At 41.3% G+C, this 25,005-nt stretch overlaps 1 protein-coding gene across 2 annotated transcripts in view; it reads left to right on the top strand.

The window, feature by feature from the left end:
- The window catches only part of neurl1aa (neuralized E3 ubiquitin protein ligase 1Aa), a 73,941-nt gene that overhangs the window by 27,217 nt on the left and 21,719 nt on the right, over positions 1-25,005 (top strand). The window contains exons 1-3 of one of the 2 annotated variants that reach the window (XM_062388884.1): positions 6,201-6,347; positions 15,821-16,071; positions 16,838-17,159. In XM_062388884.1, coding sequence (XP_062244868.1) covers positions 6,314-6,347; positions 15,821-16,071; positions 16,838-17,159 — 607 coding nt within the window. In that variant the 5' untranslated portion in view covers positions 6,201-6,313. Of the gene's footprint in view, positions 1-6,200; positions 6,348-15,820; positions 16,072-16,837; positions 17,160-25,005 lie in introns of those variants that run through there. The other variant, XM_062388883.1, reaches the window with a different exon arrangement.

Consider the following 25,005-nt stretch of genomic DNA (forward strand, 5'->3'; position numbering starts at 1 on the left):
CTTTGACCACTTATATTCTGTTTTAATGAGACTGTCCTATAAAGACAGGCTCATGGGTTGGTATGTGTTGAGGAACCATGACTGCTCCATAAATGTGTGCTTACTATTGCAACCATGACAAAAAGGTCCTCCACCCTTAAGGAAGTCTATATTATAACCAAGTGACTAACTGAGTGTATATTATTGTTACTGTGACTTCACTGTGCCTGCTGCTGGTTCACGTCTATGCGTTGTGCTTGAGAGTAGAGAGAGGTGACCTCATGTACGTTGGCAGACGTAATGTTGGTTTTAATGTAGCCAGCTTCATGATTTAGTGCCACACATTTTTCTCCATCTGTGTCAGACAACAGAGCGCTGTTTTACAACAGTGGCGTCGTCAAATAAAATGGGTTCCCACAAAAGATTGTAATACTCGTGGACAGACAGGAAGGATTTGTGTGCCAACCACTTCGGAATGAGATTCAAATTAGTATTTAATCTTCCGGAACCCAATACCACCAAATGTCATTGACATTCATGTAATAATACTTGTAGCCTTCTAAACAGATGAATATGAACATTGTCTGATCTTGCTTATCATGCATCAGTGCTTCCCTAAAGCATGACCATCACCAGCAAAAATAATTGATAAAAGTGACTTCTTATCGGCCATCTCTATAGTTGAGGGCTGGTTATGAGGCCAAATGTATTGGTCATTGTGTGGGATAGATTGTGGTCTAAAGGTTTGAGGAGAGGGCTTTAGACTGTTGGGACGGAGCATCTGTTTCTGGAGTAAAAGTTACTTGACACTTATAAATAACTATTCACCCTGAACTATGTGGGTTTTGTAGCATTACAACAGGGGTCATCATTTAGGATTGATTGTAGGGCTGCTTAATTCGAATTATTGAATGTGCCCAACAAATTAAAACAGGCACTGGGGAGGTCCCATGCTAACAGCAGCTAAAGTAGGGGTAAAGCTTACTTGACAAACAATGGGCCTCATGAGGGAACAGTTCGTACAAAACAGGTTGTTACTTAAGTTGTGCTTACAAGTGATGAAGGAAAGCTTGTTTCATTAACCAATTATCTCAGTTTTAACTTATAAGACGAGAACTTATGAGTGGTTCAGACCTTTGTAGGAGTCCAGAGAAATTAGTCAGCTCTTAATCGAATGAAGTTTTCACTAATGGATCATATATTTCCACTCAACTGTGCTGTTATTTAATACAGTTGGCATGCGCATTATCAAAGTGCACAGGCAGATGACTGGCTGGAATTAATTGTGACCATGTAAGCTATTTTCAGATCATTTACCTACAATTTTGGTTATGTTATGTTGTGTTTAAACTCTCTGGCTCATAACACCTTAAGTCAAGGTTCGGAGAGGCCCATTCTGTTCCAGAGCAGGACACTTTTTGACCATGAGAAGAAGTATTCTACCATTGAGGGGACCTTGCCATTAGGTGGGCAGTTGATTCTCTACGTCATTACCTGCTGGGAAGGAATTCCAACCGCAGAATGACCGGCTGAGCCTTGAATTGGATGCATTCAATTCAGCATCAAAGTGCCAGGATCTTGAGTCTCGCCCTGCCGCCCTACCAGTTCACGATTAAGCATTGTCCAGGTAGTAAAACTCTCATTGCTGGCTATCTGTCAAAGTTACCTGAGTGTGATCTGAAGGGAGAGGGGGTGAGAATGCTGTGGATTGAATTGTAAAAGGCCTTGTTTTTTTAGGTTGGGCCCTCTTCGAGAATGGAGGAATTGAGTTCCTTTGTATTTTTTTGTTTGTTATTTTTTGGTTATTTATTTTTTGGCTAAAAATGAGTTTCCCCCACTCACCTTTAGCCATGGTCATCTGTAACATATATACATGCACTTGTACTGTGGCAGAGCATTCAGTCGGTACTGGGAAGTTCTACTCTTTGTTAACTGACGTGAGGCAGTAAGCGAAGCCCAATACTGTATTATTGGAGTGCAAGGCTAACCGTGCTAATTTCCTCCTATATGCTCTTTGAAATCCCCAAAGACTGAGTTCATCATGTTGATGCATGTTGTTTACACACTTTTCTGAAAATAGAAGTGATCTGGCGTGGCATGTTCGTACAAGTTGACTCTGCAACAAACACTTTTAGGAGAATTTAAGAAGAGAATAAAGGGAGAAAACTCCACTCTAGAGGAGCTATAACAAAAAAATATTCCGATTTCAAATTACTGTATATGCAGACGCATTTTCTATCAATTGGCTGATCAGTTAATTGATTAATTATTTCTGGTAAAACTTGCATACATTGAGTCCCCCCCCAAGACTTGCAGACAAGTTAAATAAAAAAGTATTTATTATATATATACTTAGTCTTGTACTCTTGTAGTGTATATCTTATCTATATGATAACTTTCAGTAGGGAGCCCACATATAGCCTCAACATAATATAACTTCTACCTTCTCTACTCAAAGAAAATTTTTACTCAAATGGGAGGACAGTAGGCAGGAATATGTAGGTCGGAGTAAGTGCTTCAGCAGAAGGCCGATGACATCATTCCTCCAATCACAACAGTCTTGAAAAAATGCTTCAGGCATTAAAAGCACATGCGCTTTCAGAATTCCATATTAATGTACTGTATTCGTCCAGATATGTGCAGCCTCTTTTCTTATGCAAACACCAGATAACTCTGAAGGGACTGTCAGAATTCTAAAGCAGAACAGAGCAGTAGAAACATCTGTTGACAATGCTAGAGGTATTGGCCAGATATGTCCCCTCAAGCCAAAGAAATATGGATGGAATTAACATAAAATATGTAACCTGTCAGAAAGGCAGTGCATCAACAGAGACGTTGTGTGCATATTCTCCTCTGATACCAGCTGAACTACTGCCAACCTGACTAAGCTATGTTACATAATGCAATTTTAAGTACAGGCCGAGTGATGAGGCCATGTTGCAGAGGAGACTGCAGACTAGAGGAGGCAATCTTGTTTAAAGGTTAAGGCCGACAGAGTCGTGTCGGCGCTATTAAAACAGGAAGAAACAGGTACTGTACAAAGGAAGGATGTTCTAGACATGCATGCATGTATAGCACCCACACCAAGCCAGGAGAGGAAGTGCACTTCACTTCAGGCCCTTCCTCTAGCATGTATCTCCAAGGTTACTTGACATGGCCACATTAATCCCCAGCCTGATGTTTCTTCCTGTAACTCGTCTGGCCTGCGTCCAGTCACAGCTCTTCTCAAAGCGTGACAAAAAACTGTAACACCTAAATGAGATGGCATCATTCCCATAGAGACTATATAATCCATTGATTGTTTGTTGCTTAGATTTTTTTTTTTTTTCAGGATCTAAAAAATATAAAGAAAAAATATGTCTTTTGACTTGAGGGTAATACTCTGCTATTACTAATCATTAACCTAAATTGTTATGATGAACTGTATTGATGTACAGAACTGATGAATGCAGTGAGGAAGATAACCTCAGTTGTTTGATATGTATTAAAAAAAGTATTGTAGTGACTTAAATCAACCAGATTTCTGAATCAAGGTTTTTCCAATTCTCTGCAGAGGAGATACACAAAACCAAATGTCGTTATAGCCTCTCATTTTGATATAAGCACTTTCCACCAACTGTCCTCACCTCAAATGTGTGCACCATGTGTGCATAAGTCTACAGTGTCTGATTTAGCAAGCTAAACCTTGTGGTCCTAATTAAATTTTGATCAACATCCCAGATGGGCCCAAGTACTGAGTATTTATTATGATTGCATGGTCAGTATCATTCAAACTGATGGGGAAATGGGGACACGTAAATATTATTACCTGCAGGATTTAGTGTGTAATGCTTTAAACATAAACAAATATGTACAGCATTATAGAGCCCGCTCTGTCCTGTTCAACAAAGGATATTATGTGTGTAATTTCATCATATCCCTAAATGACCTAAACTGCCTGCTTTTCTGATGAAACTAGTTATTGTTTCTTTAAACATCTTTTCATATTTAAAACCAAACCTATTCTCTGGGTATTCCAACTTCCAACAGTCTAAAGACATGCAGCTTAGGTCAATTAGAGACTCTCAATTGCTCATAGGTGGGAATGTGAATGACATTCAGCAGCTGAGTTGTACAGCGTCAAGTTGTAAAATAAATTCTAGTTGTAAATCAATAGAGATATAGGGAACTTGTAACATCAGCAGTATCCCTCACGTTGTGAAAAGAGCTGTAACCAAAGACCTAAATTAAGTCATTGTGCCACAACTGGTTGTGACAGCACAACAAACTATAAATCAAATATATACAATAAAATGAACAGGTCATTTTATAGTATATATTTGATTTATAGTTTGTATCTTGTATCCATGAAGCAGCTACTACGGACTGGTAATACAAGATATAAGATAGTTTGAGCTAATCAGTTGTGACAAGGTTAGCAGGAAGTCTTATCCTAATAATGCGTACACTCTAGAGTCGGCCACAATTGCTCAATGCGGCTAAACCACCCAGCTGTTATCTGCGGCTACAAAGCGATGTGACACAATCCGAGTTTGCTCTTGGCTAAACTTGGGCTCCCCCTGTGGGAGGGATATTTACGGTCGTAAGTATGAGTTGCCGTCTGAGCCATTTGCATTTGTTGACAAGCTGACATAGAAGGAACCTGTCAACCAGTAACCTCAGAAGTCATAGAACCATGATAGAAATGTTTTCAAATGAAGGCTACTGCACTCAACTTAGCCCAACTCAATGTGATTGAGTTGGGCTAAGTTACCAAACCTGGGACTTCTGGCTTCTGGTGATTAACTAGCAAGTCAACAACTCCACTTGCACAGGCCAGTCAAGCAAGCAGAACAGCACAAGATACAGTATAGCAAACAAACCAAAGTTATGACTGACTTTTCCAATAAGAACAGCAGGACCGCAGCTATTTTGGCTCCTTTGGCCTCTTTTAGCTCTCGGCGAGGAGTGAAAAGTTTCTTACTCTTCCTCTTCTTTGTTTCCTCTGACAATGTCCTCTTCGTGGTTTCTGCCATAGATGTCTGAGAATGGTGAGCTAGTTATCTCTTGTAGCTAGCTTCCAGCCCTGATTGCTAGTGTGTGATGTATGTCGTAAAGTCTGGCTAATATTCCATGGTAAACCAGAGTTGCGTAGCGCAGTTCCAGGCCTCCAGGGGGGCGATGGGACAATAACAGACATGCAATCTCCTTATTATAAGTTGTGTACAAAAAAATAATATTTTAAGCTGATATTTTAAGGCATTAAAACTACCAAGGGTGGTTTTAAACACACAAACACAAGAGTAGTATCAATTTTCTCATCTAACTCCGCTAGAGAGCAAAATATTTCCCTGTACGTCCAACTACAGCAAAAGCACTTAATACCTCTTCCACACTCCTGGCTTTTGGTAAGGTTAACATAATCATAGCAGTATTTCATATATGTGGTTTACCCCAGTGTGTCCTTCACAGCGACATTATCTGAGAGCCTGCAGCTTCAGGCCCAGAGTTAACACAGTGGCGTCTGAGATTGAGGGCCATGAGGTCACCACGGATACGTGATGACAGCTCAAGTCAGAGGCTTTCCTCTTGAGGGTTCACCCCAGTCTGTCTGCCAGCAGCTCGAGGCACATAAGGAAGCATGAAAGGTGGAGGAGTGAGTGCTGAGAGCAAAGAATGTGACCACTTGCTCTCTGAGGCTCCCGGGTCCATACTTAGACTTACATTGTGGGCCTATCACTTTTGTTTTTGTATATGGGGAATGATATGCAGTGTATTCAAATTCACTCATTAAAATATTGGCTCAAACCTACTAAAAGGATCAAATGATTGGGTTGAATCCTCTTTGTCGTACAGACGCTCAATGAAGTTTATTTTTTCTCGCTCACCTCTGGGCCCGGATCCAGACGGTTAAAAAAAACGTCTCTGATTAATATATATCTTCATTTGAATAACCCGTTATCGATTCATAAGAAGGACGGATCGACCCCCCCATTATGAGCAGTGTAGATCCGGGCCTGTCACATCCCAACCTCCATCAGACTGTGGCAGTGACAGCGTTAAAAAGCGCTCACCCACAGTCTCCTCCCTTATGTAAATGTGAGCGAGAGAGTGGGACTGGGGGAGGGAGGGAGGGAGGCTGAGCCTGGTGAATGGTGGCGGAGGAGAGGAGGAGGGTGTCGCCTTCGCGGATGCGTAGCAGCGAGGGGGTGTGAGTCCCTGCTCCCAGTGTGTGCAGCATCTACACGGAGGAGGAGAGGAGCGACGCGGGGCTGCTGCCGTTCGGATGTGCAGTCATGTCCGTGGCGTCCCAGTGATCCCAGCAGGACAGAAGCAGGACTGAAGGAATAAAGCTATGGGTGGCCAGATTACGCGAAATGCCTTTTACGGTAAAAATGCATGTGTCTCTACGCTGCATGTGTTGATGTGCGCGCTTGCATCGCTCAGGCTTAAACGCTGCGCTCTGTCATGTGCTGAGAGGTTTAATTCATTGACTGTGTTCCAGGCTCCATATTGTTACTATAGCCTGCTCTCCGCTCACAGTGACGTCACTCCGGTAATTAGAATACAGGTCTGAAGGTGCAGCAGCCTCACCTTCACTTTAGATGATCAAACAGGATGTAACGAGGCCCTCTAAGGAAGACCCACATTACATTGATATAAACTGTTTACATTGTGTGTGTGTGTGTGTGTGGGGGGGGGGACCCAGGGGCAGATTCATTGAAGGCTGATGGGAACATGTGGGGTTTCCCTTTGCTACCCCCCTCATTAATAAACAGACACAGAGTGTGCTGCAGCGATATCAATACATTGATCTCCATTGATTCCTCCACTGCGTTCTCCTGTATGCTGACACTGAGGGCGGAGCATCCAGCTCACTTGATTATCTGTGGCTACCAGACTTAAACAGCTAGCTGAGTATTTTTGGTAGATTGATATCATCTTGCAGTAGGCTGGTGTTGACCTTTTTGTGGGACAACTTGTGCTCAGGACTTTGTGTGAATACGACAGTGTATAGGTTTGTCTATTGAAGAGCTCTTAATGAGCTTAGTGTGGGCTTACTGTCACTTGATAAACAGTGGAAGTAAACACTGACTGCATCTGCATGGATAACAGCTTTCTGATATTAACCCCATTAAGACAATAGTCTGAATAATATACAGAATTTTTCTAAATGCATGAACCCGAATAAGACATACTGATTACATAGCATACACTATAGAGGCCAACTGGCCCTGGGAGTAAACAAGATATAAAAATAAAATCATAAAGATGGTATATGGTAGGATCGCAAATCAAACTACCCCAGGTTGAAGTTTTAAAACCAACCGAATAATATCGGATGTAATGGCGTGACTTGTGAGCCTGTACTCTGTAACATGCTAATGAGAATATGAATGGAATATTCTATTAGCAGCTAACGTAAACAGCATAATCAAAATAGTGTCTGATTTTGAATAGGGCCTGAATATTGGTGTCCATGTGAACGTTCAGTGTTGCTACATTGTGTACGTCCATGAGGGGTGTTGGCTGCAGCTTCTGGCCTTGAGGGTCTTTTGTTTGATGCTCCTTGTGTTGACAAGCGCCAATACCCATCATGATATATGTGTGTGTAACCCTCCCTGCCCCCTCACCACTGCGACACAGGAGCTGAACAGACGAGCACTGGATTTTAACTCCCTTCAAAGGATCGTTATCATGTTAAAGTGCTTTTATAAATGTGAACTGATGAATTAAGTTAAGTCCCTGCTCTCACAGCCTCTACTGGTTTGACCACCTGATCAGTCTAATTAAAGCCCCAAGAATAATCCAATTAGATAGCCTATCCCTGTTTAAGACAGCAGGAAGAGTAGACTATAAGACTAAGGCACCTTTCCTTTGGGATCAAGGTCAAACTCCTCATGAAATTACTTTTTTTAATGTGTGCATTCAGTACACAGTATTACCTGATGGCTGCCTGTGTAACTAGCAAACTCCTCAGGGATTTGCTGATGAAAGCAACAGAACATGGCTGACTTCCCTCTGCTGAGTGGTATGACTCGATTTGACACATTCAAAGCAGCGGGCAGTTATTCATATGCCCACTTATTCATAAACAGCAGCGTTTTAACCCAATAATAAAGCAAGAAGAGACAATTATTCAGTAAAAATGTGTGATACCCACTGAGAATTTACATTCAGAAAAGTTCTGTTTACAAGTGGAAAGAGTCAGTTGTCAGTCCCAATGATAAAAGGAGCGCGTTCGGCTGGAACCTATATAAGAAAAATACAAAGTGTTGTTATGGTGACCCCCAGCCATTGTCAGAAATAATTTGAGTGCTTTTGTCTTTTTTTTATCCACTATAAATTTAAGACATATAGAATAAAATGTTAACCCTTTGACTATGCCCTATGGTTGGGGTCCTTATTTTCAGAATTCTATGTTACATTCAACTTCACTCATCAGTATTTGTTTGTGTTCACATGAATTGCATCTGTTTGTAAATTTATATTGTTCCAAATCAGAGTGATTTAGTGATGATCACTCACCATTTGGAAAGGTGTAAATTACAGATGATAAGGTTATGCTTTTTTAAAGTTGCACCTCTGCTGGCTGCTGTTCTCAGGTGGGATGCACCAGAGCACATCCCAGCAGTGTTTGCTGAGTTGGTTGCATAATTGAGTCTGCCGAGTGTGTGGGAGCTGTACTTCTGAGCTCCCGATTGACTGAAAGTAGGCCAACGTCTGCGGCTGTACAGGCTTATTCGACTGAGCGTCTGGCTCCATTTGAACAGAATTTGATTCAGTATCTAAATGCAAAGATGTGAAAAAGCTGGGAAGATACCATTTTAACAAAGTGAAGTTTCTTAACTTCTCAGAACAGATCTGATCTCAGTAATGTCATGGGATATGCCTCAGGTTATTAAATGCCAAATAAGGGGAATAGATAAATAATACAGCATGCGAGCCACCAACCACAACCTAAAATATTTCCTACTTAATCTCTTTTTTTTCTTTCTCTTTGTGTTGTACGAGACCAGCAGTTAGAGAGAGAGACCTCAGCAGTTCTCTCAGGTGACTGAAACGTATGTGTCAGGGTCAGGTGGAGTTGTTAGGAGCATGTGTCAGTGTAGTCCATGTCTTACTTCCTCGGATTTAAGATAGCATGTTGTGGGATGACGGTCCTTTCAGCACAAAGGATTCAGATCCTGTCACATGTGCACATAAACAACCCTTATGACCCTAATTGTCCAGCAAACATACAAAGTGTGTGCGTGCAATTGTTTGTTGTTACCTCTTATGGACCTTTTCCAGTATAAACACTGGCTAAACTTCCTAAATAGGGAAAAGTTAATGTCTGAAGTCCTGGTTAAGGTTAGAGGCAGTTTACAAATCTCTGTGTGTGTTTGTGTGTGTGTGTGTGTGTGTGTGTGTGTGTGTGTGTGTGTGTGTTAGTGTTTGTGTGTATGTGTATGTGTGCATGTGTGTACGCAGGAGGCCTCCATCTGCATCCTCATGACAGGACCCCCTCCAGACAGCGCCCACACAATAACTTCCAGCCAGTAATGAACAGCATCTTGGTTGCTTTCAGTCAATATACACTGCATGTCTCTATACCTCTCCAGCAGCCCGCCCTCCTCCACTGCCAGAGAAGTGTCACAGAATTAAATTGTGCTGCATTGTATGAAGCCTTGCAATATTATACCTTATTGATTAGTGTTGCGTTATCCTGCTGCTTTAGAGAATGCGGTAACAACAGGGGGACTAGTGGGCCATAGTTGATGACGTCAACCGGACCATATCATCTCCGCTGTCTCACCTTTCACTGCCAGGTCATCACAGTGTGAATTCTTGATAGCAGAGTGTCTCTACATTGGCCTGGGTAAAAAAGAGCATTGTTTTTGATAGAATACACTTGTTTGCACAAGCTTGTGTTCAGTGACTGTAGAGGTCAGAGGATAGAGTGTTAGCATTGGTGTCGATTGGATTTGAAAAGTAATCTTAGATTTTCGTGGGGGTGCAATGAGGGGCTATTGCTGCTAGCTCTGCCACTAGTCACTTTTGATCAGCAGAGATTTGTTGTAATGCCCCCAAAGTGACGAAAGGTTTTGGTGCTGCCTTCCGGTGCTGTTGGAAAAACCATCAGCCAAATCAGCTAATTTTATTACTTGTAGTAGTAGAATTAAAAAACAGTTAACTGTTTTAATTGTAGCATTGTGCCAGACCTCTGAATCTAATTTAATGTCTGAAGTGTTGAAAATTTCAATTAAAATGAGTCAATTAAAATGAAAGACATCATAGGTTTACAAACAGCATCTTCACTCAGCTGAATGGCAGAGAGAACCAGACCTTGATCGGTTTTTGCTGTTATTATCTATATTTTCTCTAACACATATATTTCACACAGTCTTCTTGAATGCACCCATTGGATACGCTGGGATTTATTGGTAATTAAAACTGCTATTTTATTAAGAAGGCACAAAATAGTTATATTAATGGTGCATATACATACACACTGTTGAATGTACAATTTAAGCCATTGTTGTCAGGTACATATAATTTCAGTGCCCTCAAAGATTTTACTTTATTAGCGGCCAACAAGCAACTCTTACAACGTTAATACTTTATTTTAGGTAGTTCTCCATCTACATCCTTAAAAAAGGCACAGGGATGTTGACTGTGATTGCGACAGAGAGCAGGAAGTAGATTTATTGTCAGAAATAACTATTTAACCACCATCTTACTTCCAGGTTTTTGTGTATATGTTAATAGTCACAATGACCCCTGCTGCAGGCTCTGTGTGGCTGATGATATTAGCTTGAGAGGAACATTACTCACTACTGATTTGTTAGAGCAACACCAACATAAACACATGCATAGGCTGCTTGGATAAAGTGAAAAAAGAGCAATTCAGTTTATGAAGCTCTTACAATGAACTATATGGCAAGAATCAGCCAAAGAATCCAAGCATATCCTCCTATTTAATCAAGAGAAAGTTTTAAATTTCAGATTCACCTGACCTGCTCTGACTGGAGTCACAGTGGAAAGCCCCTCCATACAACATTACCAGGGGTACTAGTCATCTATCAGTGCATCAACACTGAACAAATAGATTACTCTTGATGCTGCCCAGCAGCTCGTCAGGCCCTTTGGTTACCACCAATCAAGATGAGTGATGAGTCTGTAATGAGTTCCTGGTACATGTCCCCAGGTAGAACAGCAGCCATACAGAGCTACAGTTACTATTACTGCAACAACAGTAGTAGCCTCCATGTCACTGAGCCATACACTGACGATTGGGTTTCACACACGCTGGAGTGTCTTTGTAGCATCTGCCACACATGTATAAATGCACATCCAAGGAAATTTGGAGATGAGGAAATGTAATACCCTGTGAACTACACATGCATAAGCTGTGAGACTCTGTTAGTGCATATAACACATAAGGGCATCACTGCTGAGCTGTGGCTTTAAACATCTAAGCCTGAATGATTGTGTGTGTAATTAATCGCCGTTATTATTGCGTGATTCATTTCTCAGTCAGTGTTTCATCAGACTCATGTGCTTTTTTGTCATGAGTCAGTGGGATTGAATACATCATCCACACGCTGCTATATAAACATCATTAAGATATTGTTTGCCACTGCCCTCCAGGCTTGTTGGCAGCGTTGTAAATGACACTGTCAGTGGAGTCGCTGTGAGCAAAATCAAATAGAGAAGTTAAGCAGAGTAAGGGTAACATTTTGCAATGGTAACCTTTATAAAAAAAAGACCAGCTGCATGTTTGTTTTTTTATCTTTCCAGAAAAAATAATTGGAAATAATTGCATTAACCAAGAGAACAAATTAGTGTTGAAGCATAACAGTCCACCTGACATGAAAACAATACAAAATATGTTTTCTCAAGAGATTGTTTCGTTGATGGATCTAAAGTGAAGCAGCACATTAACTATAAATCACACAAATGGCTTTGTCTGCACACTGTGATAGGTCCCACTTGAAATGGGAACATGGAAGAATTTGTTATTTTTATGTCACACCCTGCATGCTTGCTTTTTAACATGTAATATGCAAGGCCGTCACAAGTCCACAAGCTGTGTTTGTCCATGTGCTTGAAGTTTTGCTCAGGTCTCAGGCAGCGTGACAAACCAGGCTTTAGATAGCATCAAGCACAGGGAGTGGGTTGATGCGTGGGCTACCTGTGCACCTGAAACACTGACAGGCTGTTGTGACTGTATGCTACAGACTCTTCATGTATCCAAGGTGCTAAAATTAAACATAAAGGTTAGACATGGTGGAGATCTGGGTCAACAATACCTACAAATGCCAGTTAAGGTTTGTTTCAGCATACCTAGGAGACATGTGGGAGGGGTTTGCTGCCTAGAACAATAAAGTTTGGATCAGCAAGTAAACAGAAACATGTCAATATGCTTTACCTTTTTCAACTCCTCAGGTATTTCAGCCACCATATCTGTAACAGTTCCATATGGTATATTTCAAGCTTTAACGGTTGTTTTACCGGAACCAGGAAGTCATTTGCCTACCAAATACTGTGCAAATATTTGAAAACTTTTCTCCCGCCTGTAAAATCCTGTTTGCCCAGTAAACCACTTAGCTGATGGTCGGGGAGTAACACAAGCCAACAGAGAGAGCACACACACACACACACTGCACAGAAACATGTGCACACACAAGAACAAACGCACACACAGCTCACCTCTCACTCACCGTTGTCAGCCAAATGAAATGGTGAGAGATTAGCTTACTGCTCCACAGCGATGTTCAGTGGGGTATGACGGTTGTTAGCCACACACACAGGCCTGTGTATTTTAGTGAGGAAATGTGTGTGTGTGTGTGTGTGTGTGTGTGTGTGTGTGTGTGTGTGTGTGTGTGTGTGTGTGTGTGTGTGTGTGTGTGTGTGTGTGTGTGTGTGTGTGTGTGTGTGTGTGTGTGTGTGTGTATGTATGTATGTGTGTGTGTGTGTGTGTGTGTGTGTGTGTGTTTTATTAGTTAGATAAAGACATCTATGGGACAGAGGAATACAAGCTTTTCACGGTTTGTTCATAATAAGACTTCCTTGACATTTGGCAAAATGGCTCCTACGAGGCACTTAAACCACTATTGCCCCAAGATAACACAAGCATAAAGTTGTTTGCGCAAACAGGGCTTCATAAGAGTCAGCTGTCAGATGGATGTTAACAGTAGCCAGTTTCAAGCCATTTCCATCAAGCAGTCACATCTCGTGCTCCGAGGACATGAGCATACTCCAGGATTTGTGTTGGTGAGGTAATTTGGGGACTAAGACCAGACATTAGGCCTGAGGCTGCTTTGGTCTGTCTAATAACTTCAAACTTCAAAATGCTATCTTTTTTTTTGGGGGGGGGGGGGGGGGGGGTTAATTGCTAGAAAGGAAACAAAAGCAACCTCACAGTTTGCTGTCAAATACTCTCATAAGTATGTTAGACGTCCGGCTAATCACAACATAGGGTTTTGTTTGCATGTTGCTACATAGCTGTGTGAAGATAAAATATGAATCAGAAAGTCTAGTTTGAGGACCAACTCTTAGGTAACAATTTCCTACAACAGTCTGCGCTGAACAATCTAAAATTAGCTCTGTGCTCAACCTGAAAGAAATAATACTACAGTTATAAGTGCAGCACATTGACTGGATCATAGGATCCATAAGTAGATTTATTTTCTAAAAATGCTCACTTCCCTTTTTGACAGCAAGATAAAAACAAAGTAAGACATTTGTTATGCTGTGCAGTCTGATGTCCCCCATTGTTTGATTGGACTTGAAAAACACACACAGGTGGATTCACAAAAAGCCCCAATCTGAGACTATAAATATCATTTTATTGTGTCTGAGTAAACAAAAGGCATCTGTTCTATCCTATCTGATAGCGTAGGATAGTGCTGATCAAGACCCTAAAATACTAGGGGTTGCTAAGGAACATGGATTCACACATTGCCTGTTTCCCTTTCCAGCAGCTGCGCCTCTTTAGAGCCTGCTAATGCATTCAGCTCAATCTGCCTCAGACCATGTGCGCCACATTCAACAACTGCTCTCCTGCGGCTCTGCCTAAAACAAAAGACCTCGACGGTGCTTTTAGGTCGGGCCAGATTGAATGGTAGACACGCTTACAGGGTGACAAACTGGAAGGGTCATTACTAGATAAACACAGACAAGAGGGAAAAGAGGGACACAAAGCGCCCTGTTTTCTAAGACTAGCACGGTCTTATCAGGACTCCACAGGACATCTGCTGCTGCCCCAGTGTACGATTCAGCTTTGCTCAAATCACACACTTCTCTGTGATCATACAGAGCCCAAAGCGTCATAAACCAAATACTATTAACTTCAATTTCCACTTAAGATTTTCAATTACGGCAATTCATTTCTGTGAGTCAGCAAATGCAATTTCTAGATTAATGTACCTAGCAAACGTTTTCAAAAGCAGAAATATATCTTGCATATCACACAGGAAAATAAAATAACTGACACATTAACATTAGATTCTGGTGATAGACCACTCCCTCAGGGTTTAGGTGATGAGATTTCTTCCTCGCCAGGAAATCACACTGGAGAAATCAATCAAAGAAGAAAAGGACATCCTAATTTCTGCACTAACAGTAGCTTAAATAGTCCATAATGCATCACAGCTGCGGGATGTTTAGTAGGTTTGGTCAGGAATGGAACCCTCAACCTCTCGCTGTACCTGCTAACTAGCGTTATTGCATTCTGGGCCTCTATGAAGAACAACCAGGTGAGAGGGTGAGGAGTGAGAAATCTGTGTAACATGTGGATCACAAACTGGTGTTTAAAAAATGAAATAAATACCAGACAAGTATAGAAAACATGAACAAAAATTGAACCACTTCACAACAGAATGATGGAATGTGCGAACACAGATACTGAAACCTCTGGAAATCATTTGGCATCCGAGAATGATAATGTATTACATACTGGAGGAGTATCAGTTCATGAAATTTGTGTTATTCTCTATCAAAGCTAAATATTCAACTCAGTTTAGCTTCAGAATGCTAATTGAGTCATTTTAATGTGGTGTTTACCAGCTCTGGAATATCAGTGAAAGTGTTATTTCTATTAGCTGCTTGAGTGTTGTGGCTGTACCCCCCTCGGCCACTCTCGCCCAGACGCCGTTCAGTCACTTTTATTGCCCAAGCGTGTAATTATCTATTAAGTCAAGCCCTCCTCTACACGTCTTCAGTCTTGGCAAGCAGCCATAGAGCCCCTGGGTTTTCAGGGTGAAACACATGACACAGTGTAATGTATGATATTTACTCTTGTTAGGAACTTGTGATTGGATTGTTTGGTTGTTTGGTATTTGATGGTCTGCTGTTTGTATACAATAATACTGTCTTGAGCTCAGTTCGAGTTTAGCCAAAGAATGGATCATGTTATTATGCATTATGTAATACGTTGAAACTTCTCTCCCCAACCAGCATATGGCTTTGGCTGAGGACTCGTGGTGAAAATGCCCCTTGAAAAGGTTCACTATAGACATGGACAGACTCACCACAGACATTGTGTTACAACGGGTTGTTCGTCTGTGAACGTTGGGAACTGAAGAGCCTGGTTTCTGTTGCAGTCTTGACCTGCCTGGAGATTTGATTTTCACCCTACGTGACCCCATGTGATTATCACTGATTAGCTTATTAATCCACTGCTCAGAAAGTATGAACGCAGACCCAAATACAAGAACTCAGAATTCTTAGATTATAGAGTAATAGCTGACATTATATTCTGTGATGCAAAGCTTTTCATTAAATTTGAAATTCTAACTGAACTTAACCTGCTTTTATTTGGACACTTTGTTTCACAGACTAACTCATCTTTTGTTTTTTTCTTACTTTACCTCAGACTCACTTGGTGGCCCGTTCCCGTCCGCGTCGCACAGATGCCACCACAAACCCAAGAGGTGCCTGCCTATCCAGTGTGGCAGTGTCAGTGGGCCCCTTCCCATCAGCCCACTTCTCTTCCATCCAAACGCCAAGGGTTCCCAGATTGTCATGGACCTTGCCCAGAAGACTGTCAAGAGGCAGGCCAGTTTCTGCAACGCCATAACCTTCAGCAACAGGCCCATAGCGCTTTACGAGCAAGTCCGCCTCAAGGTATGTTATTCTGTCAGAGGGGAGCACTTGAGCCCTGATGAGTCAGAGGGCTTCTAAACTGTCAAAACGATTTGACTGTTTTTATTTTAAGTTTACAGTGAAAGTCTTTATACACTGGGGGCATTTTTTTCATGCGAAAAATTTGCATGTCAATGTATTTTTTAAAGAACTGTTTAATTTTTCTCATGAGTACCTTCACACAAGGCGAAATTTTGCACCGCAATTGCAGGTCTCCACCAATCACTGTACATTTTATTAGTTTATCCTTGACAACAACTTACCACATACAGATGCCAGGTCCTGGTATGGTCCTCCTCAGATGCATTTTATCTTCCCCTCCATGATTTCAGGAACTGTCTCTTACGCTACTTTGTAAAATGATAAATCTCTTCTTTTGTCAAGTGAGATCAACAAAGTCATCATCACTGAGTGACACTGAAATCCTAATTTATTCCAAAAAAGTGTTGCAACTGTTGCAAAGTTTTATATCTACCAGTATGAATAATTTTGATGATGAATATTGTCTGATGGATATTTTGCAGTTCCATGTTGTTTATTTGTCATATCCCCAGTATTTAAAAGTCTTTGTAATGTTTGGTTCCATGACATAGATTCCACTGTACTATCTCAGAGTAAAAACACAGAGGCAAAAAGGAAGTACATGCCAACAGCCTGTTTGTCAACTGACAATCAACACCACTTTTAAAGAACTCAATTTTTTTTTTAAATAATTCCAGTAAACCCACCTTGGCTCTCCCCTCCACAGATCACTAAAAAGCAGTGCTGCTGGAGTGGGGCTTTGCGTCTGGGGTTCACTTTCAAAGATCCATCCAGGATAAACCCAGACAACCTGCCAAAGTATGCCTGCCCTGACCTGGTGTCCCAGAGTGGTTTCTGGGCTAAGGCGCTGCCTGAGGAGTTTGCAAACGAGGGCAACGTTATCGCCTTCTGGGTGGACAAGAAGGGCAGAGTCTTCTACCGCATAAATGAATCCAGCCCCATGCTGTTCTTCAGCGGAGTCCGCACAGCTGAGCCCCTCTGGGCTCTCGTTGATGTTTACGGTCTGACCCGCGGAGTGCAGCTGCTAGGTAAGATGGTTAAAGAAGAGTGTACGAGCTCCACTGAATCACAAACAATGCAAACTGCCCCAAGGACTGGACTCACAGACGTCCTAAAGGCCCCATGTTTACTGCCTGGGAAATCATTAATGGTAATTTTATTTACTCATCATTATGAACTGAATTGGAACAGGAAAGTTTAGAGTAATAGTATATAATAGGGTATATAATAGACTATTGTTTCTTGGCTGGGCATAGTTACTTTCCAGGATACTTCCTGGAATCTTCTGTGATTGCCTGGTAACCCTGTGATGACTCACTGCTCCCAACCAGGAAACAGTCCAGCATTAAACACTCTATAAAGCATACTTTCTATTTTTGAGCCTTATGGGGTTTTGTTTGGATCAAACATGTTAATTACTCAACGTTTGTTAGTGGGTGTTGCCAGTGGGTTAATTCAGCCCTGAAGAGACATTTTTATGAAAGAAAAATTGCATATATATTGACATATAACCCTGTGACTGTTTCATAGAGAACCACTAAATATCTGGTCTTTGATAATACGTTCGCAGGTTCATGTGTTTTCGCACATCTTTTCATCAAAGCATCCAAGATTGTGTTATATTTTCCTTCTTGTCCTTCATGTTAACACTATTCTGTTTACTATAAACAGGACATTTCTGGAGGTTACCCTGTTACAGTAAAGCCTGCCATGAAGTCCTGGAAGTACAGCAAACTAAGGCTATCTATATCTGACCAATATTTGGCCCCATGTTTACACCAAAGCATTGTGTGTGTGTGTGTGTGTGGGGGGGTACGCACTGTTGTCAATTATCAAGGTATGCTAGGTAGCTTAGCATACATACAGCAAAGAATTTGATGTGAAATTGGAGGCCAAGGCTTTGATGTGAGAGAATGTTTACACATATTCAGTGCTGTCATCCCCCGTGCTGTTGTAAAAATAGACCAGGGGTCAGATGCCCCACAGATAGCCCATTTGATTGTAATTGTGCACTGTGTCGATTGACACTAGAATCTCCAGGCTGGTGGATGTTGATATTTCTGTGTTAATTTTGGCAACTAGCTTGAGTGCAGAAAATTTGTATTGGTCGTTTGAAATTTGTTAGTTTTACACAACAAAATCTGAAGACATTTTAGTCAAGTTTGAATCAGTGGCATGTGAGTCTCGTCTTCATCATACATTTTTGTTTCTTTTGCATTTTATTGGATCAAACCGCTCTCTCTCCAATTTCATTTAATTCACTAAAAATACATGACTTGCAATTACATTAAAATCACCTCCACATTCCCACGTGATTATATCATATGTCATGTTTGTTAGCTGTTTTGTTGAAGCTCTATTTCTTAGTGTATTATGGATGAATTCAGTCCATAAATGTTTCCTCCAAGAAGAGGGCACATCAGAAACACCACTGACAGATACACCAGCTTTGCTAAGGTGTTGGTAATCAGAGCAACATTATAACATAATTTTTATAGCCTTGTTTTTGTCATGAAAATATAATTATTTGTATCATAATTTTCATTAATTAATTTAACACATTTATTTCCATGATATCTCTGTATCCGGTTTCTTCGTCTTGCTGTGTTTGCCTTTCCCTTGATGGCAAAAGAAATTTATGGTTCATAACTTAAAGTCTCGTTGCCATATTCAACATGCTCTGTCTTAATGAATTACTGTTTTCTAACTGGTAAAACAGTGGCCCGATAAAGGAAAGAGCAGAGTATCAAATAGCAGAAGACATAGGTTTTGTGAAACTGCTGTAATGCATTTATCAAAAAAATGCCTGACCCTTTTGAAACACTGCTTTAAGCACCATTTCGATCAAAACCCAAGATTATCCTCCGCTCTACTTAAGTAAATTCTGCTGTCTTTTTATGTTTGGACCATATGCAGTTCTGCCCACAGAGCAGGGGCTCCTGTTTCTGATGGGGCCGTCTGACTGACATCTGCCCCCACAAACAGGGGCCTGTTCAGAGGGGTGGAACGCCACCGAAGGTCAAAGGTCAAGATAGAAATACGTCATCTAAACTAGACATGGCCCTTTGTGACTCTCAATGGCCAATTTTGTCAGCTCTGTGCATCACATTTCTGTGCGTAACGCTTCATGAACCTTTCCTATCCTTAGATAGGGCTTTGGGCTTCACATCTGAGGCCTTTTGCTTGAGAAGCTCTTGTTTTTCTCCAGGTTTAGATTCTGAACTAAACACAACAGCTAGACTATAGTAGTTGTTAAAAAGAAAGTCTTATTTATTTCTTCTGAACCTTTCAATGTGTTAATATCCTTCTAAAACTTTGTTTTAGCTGCTGCTGCAAAATCTTTTACCATTGTAAATACTTTATCTTCCATCTTTGTTTTACTTTAATTCATAGAGTATCACACACACACACACACACACACACACACACTCAAAATCTCCAATTCTTTCCATCGAACACATCAATATTTAGCACTGTGATGTCCAAATTCCCCCTCCATGATCAATAACAGATATAACTGGTGAAATTCTCTCCATTTCAGTGTTTTTCAGCAGCGAGTGACATTATTCATTGTGTCTACTCGGAAATACTATAATCCTTGCTACATAAAGATTGAATTAAAATTGTATGGTGGATTAAGTTTTTTGCCCAAAGACATTTTGTGTCTTTATGTGGCCCCGCCATAGTGTAAATTAGCAGGGGCCTCTGGTAGTGTCTCTAGTGTCTCAATTCAGCTGGGATATTGCTTTACACAAACACACAAACACAATCATGCCTACGCCTTCAGAAGCAGCTTCCACTGCCGATTCGAATCAGCCCTTCTACCTGTTTTCATATCCTTCTCCTTCGAGCTGTTGCATTATGTCGCTCATTTTATGTCCCCCATTTCATTTAATAGATCCCTGTTCTCACTGTCCGTGTATTTATGGAGTGTGAACACCTCAGTGGGTGCTTTGCATTATCATGAATGATAAGGAAGGCAGGTCCTGTCACAGGATATCACAGGTTGTTCTTCTACCGCTCCGTGTTTTCACCTCCTGATCTTACAATCCACAGAAAATTCATTTGATCCCGTGTTTTGCCCTTCACCAAATACACAATTAATATGGAGCTTAGTACAGCGCATGCATAGACTGTAGATTCTCAAAAAGGGATTAAAGAATGGTTTAACTGGATTAACTCAAATATGGAGACATGATTTGATTGTATGGTCTGACTTGTAATACCTGAAGCCCATGTTATGTGATTATCAATCAATCAATCGAATTTTATTTGTATAGCCCATATTCACAAATTACAATTCATCTCATAGGGCTTGAACAGGGTGTGAAATCCTCTGTCCTTAACCCTCAGCAAGAGTAAGGAAAAACTACAAAAAACCCTTTTAACAGGGTAAAAATATGTAGAAACCTCAGAGAGAGGTTACCTCAATAATCAAAGTCTCTAGCAGTATTGATGAGGGTAGACATCCCGAAGGACAACCCCAACATGACATGCCAAGCAGTCCCGCTGCAAGCACAGTCCATGCTCAGCAACCATCCAGACCACGATCCACCATCCAGACCAGACGCCACTTCAGTCCTCAGTCACCGTCCACCGCCGCCCACCAGGAGGACCCATCACAAGCCACCACCGCGGTCCTGGTCCACCACCCGTGCCCAATGCCAACGTGACACAGGGTCCGCCACCAGCACCACGATCAGCCCACATGAATCCGCCACACTGGATCCAACACCGCGACCCCCGGTGCGCGATCCACAAACCGCAATCCATGGTGCGGCCACAGAGGCCCTGGATCTGCGGGTGATAAAGCAAAGGGATTCCGGGGAAGGGGGATAGGGATGGAGAAGAGGAAGGAGAAGCTGGAAAGAGAAGCTCCGTGTGTCATGTGTCATAAAATAGAACAATTAACGTTCTGGCGCACTAATTAGCTCTAACTATAAGCTTTATCAAAAAGGAAGGTTTTGAGCCTACTTTTAAACGAACAGATGGTGACTGCCTCCCGAACTGAAAGTGGTAGATTATTCCACAGCCGAGGGGCTTGATGGCTAAAAGCTCTGGCTCCTACTCTACTTTTAGAGAATTTAGGGACGACAAGTAGGCTTGAATTTTGGGAGCGGAGTGCTCTAGTGGGTTTATAATGTACAAACAGCTCTTTAAGGTAAAAGATTATTGGCTTATTATAGTCAGTAGAAATGAGTCATAATCACTACACTAACAAAATATCGTTATTGAAATGCTAAATGGTCCGTGTTTAGCTTTTCTCTTCTCTAAGTGACCACTCAGAGTGCTTTACTGCCCTTTTCCCATTCACACACTTTTATACAGCACTATCTCTATCACACATCAATCACAAACAGCCAGCAGAGCAAATTGGGGATTCAGTTTAGTGCCCAAGGACACTTCAGCGGCTGAAATGAAAAAACCTGCTCTACCTCCTTAGTCGGTTGATTGATTTGTGTCCATCTAATAAATATTCATGTTTTCAATCTCAACTCTCCTTTTAGCTCCGTTGTTGTCTCCAACAACCACTTAACAGGAGCTAATTCTCGAATACCATTTGCATGGTTATTTTGCTATTTGTAAAAGGAAAACTATTTTATATCAATGCAGCTTTATTCGCCAATGCTGTGAATATTGAAGATTTCAAATCAAAAAACTTTTCATCATGTAAGACCCTTTGACATAAAATCTAGCCAATTTATTTTTTATATGTCTTTGCACATGTTCGGAGTGACTTCTTGCATGTGCCCTTGTGTCTTGAGATATATCATCTGTTCACCATCCTGAGGCTGTTCTGAGGTCAGCGCCAAAGCAGAAGAGCGAAGAATGACCCTGGGCGACATTTTGAATGCCTTTGATGTAGAAAGATTGAAATAGAAGCCGTATCATGTGATAATCCGCCCCGCAGTTATCACCGCTGGGATACCTCGTACATACCAATAACAAAGGGGGAGGGCAGATTTATGGTTTCACACCTCTGTAATCATGATGACAGTAATTTCAGATTTTCGGTGATGGGATTTATAGAGTGCAACTCCTGCTATGAACATTAAACCACAAACAAATCCATGCACATGTACTTATTCCGAGGAGTCTAGCATGCAAGTGATAGTAGCATAAGAATAAAGACGCAAATGCAATTTTGTCATAGGGTGTATTTGGTCCTGCTGCGTTCTGCTTAGCTGCAATAAAGCTCAGCTTCTTAACAGCATTGAAGGTGATGAGCCCATGCATAATGTAAAGCTTCTGCTACAGAGAAAAGGTGTCATATGCAGTGACACCTCATAGGTGCCTGAGGTAGCAGGTGATGCTCTTGGCCTTGAACTGGGCAATACAACATTGGGGGAAGAGGTTAGCAGGATAATATTCTGGGCAGACTGGAGCTGTTCCCTTATGCTTTCAATTAAAAAAATCACAAAAGGTGGTTCTATATATACATACTGTATGTTAAGTGTCCTATGGTTAGATCTAGATGTCACTGTGTACACACAGCAGGACTTTACGTCAGAGGCTTTGTAACAGTAACTCCAGCTGCTGTGAAGCCTGCAGGACTCAGATGAGTATGAGTCAGGCACAGTGGAGCTTTAATCAAGACAGGCCCTCTCTGGGAATTCCCTGAAGGACAAAAGAATAAAGTCTGATTGCAGCGCCTCAAGGCTGCTAACACCTCAACCAGGCTGACTCAGAGAAAGAGTCGGCCAATTTAGCTGTCACCTCAAAGCAGCAAATCAGCTACACAGTGTCCTGGAAGAGAGTTTAATCTCTGTAGTCCATCAGGAAAATGCATCTGCAGTGGAAACACCAAAGAGCCTCTGACATCTGCGGTGTTATGAATGATTGTCTTCAGGTGATGGATTGAATTACAAGGGAGCTGTTGACTACAGAACTAGGTCTCATTGTCCCATCAGAAAGTAACAAAATTAGCTGTCACTTTAGGTGACTAGGAGAGAAGCTGTCGTAATGAATGGAAATCCAGAAAACAGCCACTTTGGTCAATGCAACCAGACAATATATTGCAGCCGTGTCCTAAAATCTTTTCTATCTGCCATAGATATTCTGCATACATCAAACCACTATCTCAACCTCTCTTTTATGCCACTGCACACTTTATTTTGCAGCACGACTCACCAGAGATGTGCGTTAATGTGAAGACGACACATGTGGATTTGGAGGAAGGAAACCCAAATGTTTCCATCCCCCCAATAACATTTTAATTTATAATTTATAATTAGAGTTAATGTGGTAAATGGGGGAAAACTACACCTAGTGTTGGCGTGGTGAACATTAACCTCACATGACTGTTTAGCTGTTGCTTCTTCTGCAGAAACATAAGTAGTTAAAAAAAAACATTACACATGCATGGGTAAATTGGGTATTTGTTTTTTACAGCCATGCATTAACATGCTTTTTATCTTTTTTTGGCAAAATTTGAAAAGTTGCTATGGATTAGCTTGACAATTATATGGGATCACAGCTTGTGATAAACACTCCTACACAGTTGACAATCGCGCAGCAGTTTGATACATGAAGATGTGGCAATTGTGGCTCTTTGTTTATATCTTTCAGCCATTTTGGAAAAGGCTACCTTTTCATTGACAGCGCGTCATCTCAAAAGGCAGGGTCGTCCGGCTCAGGATCTTTCACAGCAAGTCCGTGTTGCTGAGGCTAATGTCAAGGAGGCCTTCTCTTATGGTTAAAGCCTCACATGTGTTGAAATATTCCAGCTGATGGGTGGAGGTGGAAGTTTCAATGCCTGTGTGTTCTCAGAGGTTTTTCTTTCTCTGGCTTTTTGGGTGAAGTAAATAGCGATAAAGCCTTTTTTCCCTTGCTGATGAAAGAGCATAAAGAGAAGTTAGCCCAGCCTTCATCGGTGGTATCACTTGAGTTGCTTCTCCCACGTCAGTTGAAAATGTTTTCCTTTGCCGATGGCTAGTTGAGGCTAATTAAACGTATTACACATTTAATTTGAGTCAATTTAAAATTCAGAATTAATTATAAAAGTGTTTAGAGAAACAAACACTTTTAATGAGCTTGTTGCTAAAACTCTTGGGTGTGATACAGAGGACTAAAAGTAAATAACTATAAACCTCTGTAATACTTGATCTTTTTTCACTTTTGGTCGCTTCCCTTACTTGCGCTCTCTCCGCATATTGCTCTGACTCTTCTCCTGGAGCTCTACTATTGTGAAGTCATCTGGAATGACAAAACTGATACATGGGTTGTGTTGTCCACTACAAAGAGAGAGAGAGAGAGAAAGACAGATGAGGGTTCCTGTTCTTCTGGGAGAAATGATAATTAGATTATTGTCTGGCATTCGTGTTTGACTTGGCAGGACTCAGCCTCCCAGTTAATGGCAGCACTTACAAATCCTGAAGCTCCACAAAGACCCTCCGACAAAAACACAAAAGGCAGAGAAGACGGTGCAAATCTAACTTTTTAGTACTTGTCTGGGAAATGTAGCGGGTTTGGTGTTGTAAAGTCAAGCGCAGTAAATGCAGCAATTTTGTGTTTCTTGGCTTGAATTTCCTTTCTATAATGTATTGATTTTGTCGGTCAGAGAGCTCAAGAGGCTAAGAGGAACAAACCCAATTTGTGTGATTTGACTTTTGGAATCAGGTTTAAATTACCGTAACTTGGCTGGATCCTCCACAGTACTTATTTTGTCTTCAGTGGCAGACAAGAGATATGAGTTCAATAATTCCATTTTGAACTTTACAGCAGTGTGAAATTGAACAGATAATGTTTAACAGGGGTAAACTAGAGGTAACATGTTCCGATGTGTGATGAGCTTCCCTGTTTTTGCCCAACTCTGTGTGTGTTTCCTTGCTCAAAGGAAGTGATTTCACCCAAACTGTAGTTCAAAGCACAGTG

This window comes from Platichthys flesus, chromosome 5 (genome assembly GCF_949316205.1).
Source record: "Platichthys flesus chromosome 5, fPlaFle2.1, whole genome shotgun sequence".
Taxonomy (NCBI): Eukaryota; Metazoa; Chordata; class Actinopteri; order Pleuronectiformes; family Pleuronectidae; genus Platichthys; species Platichthys flesus.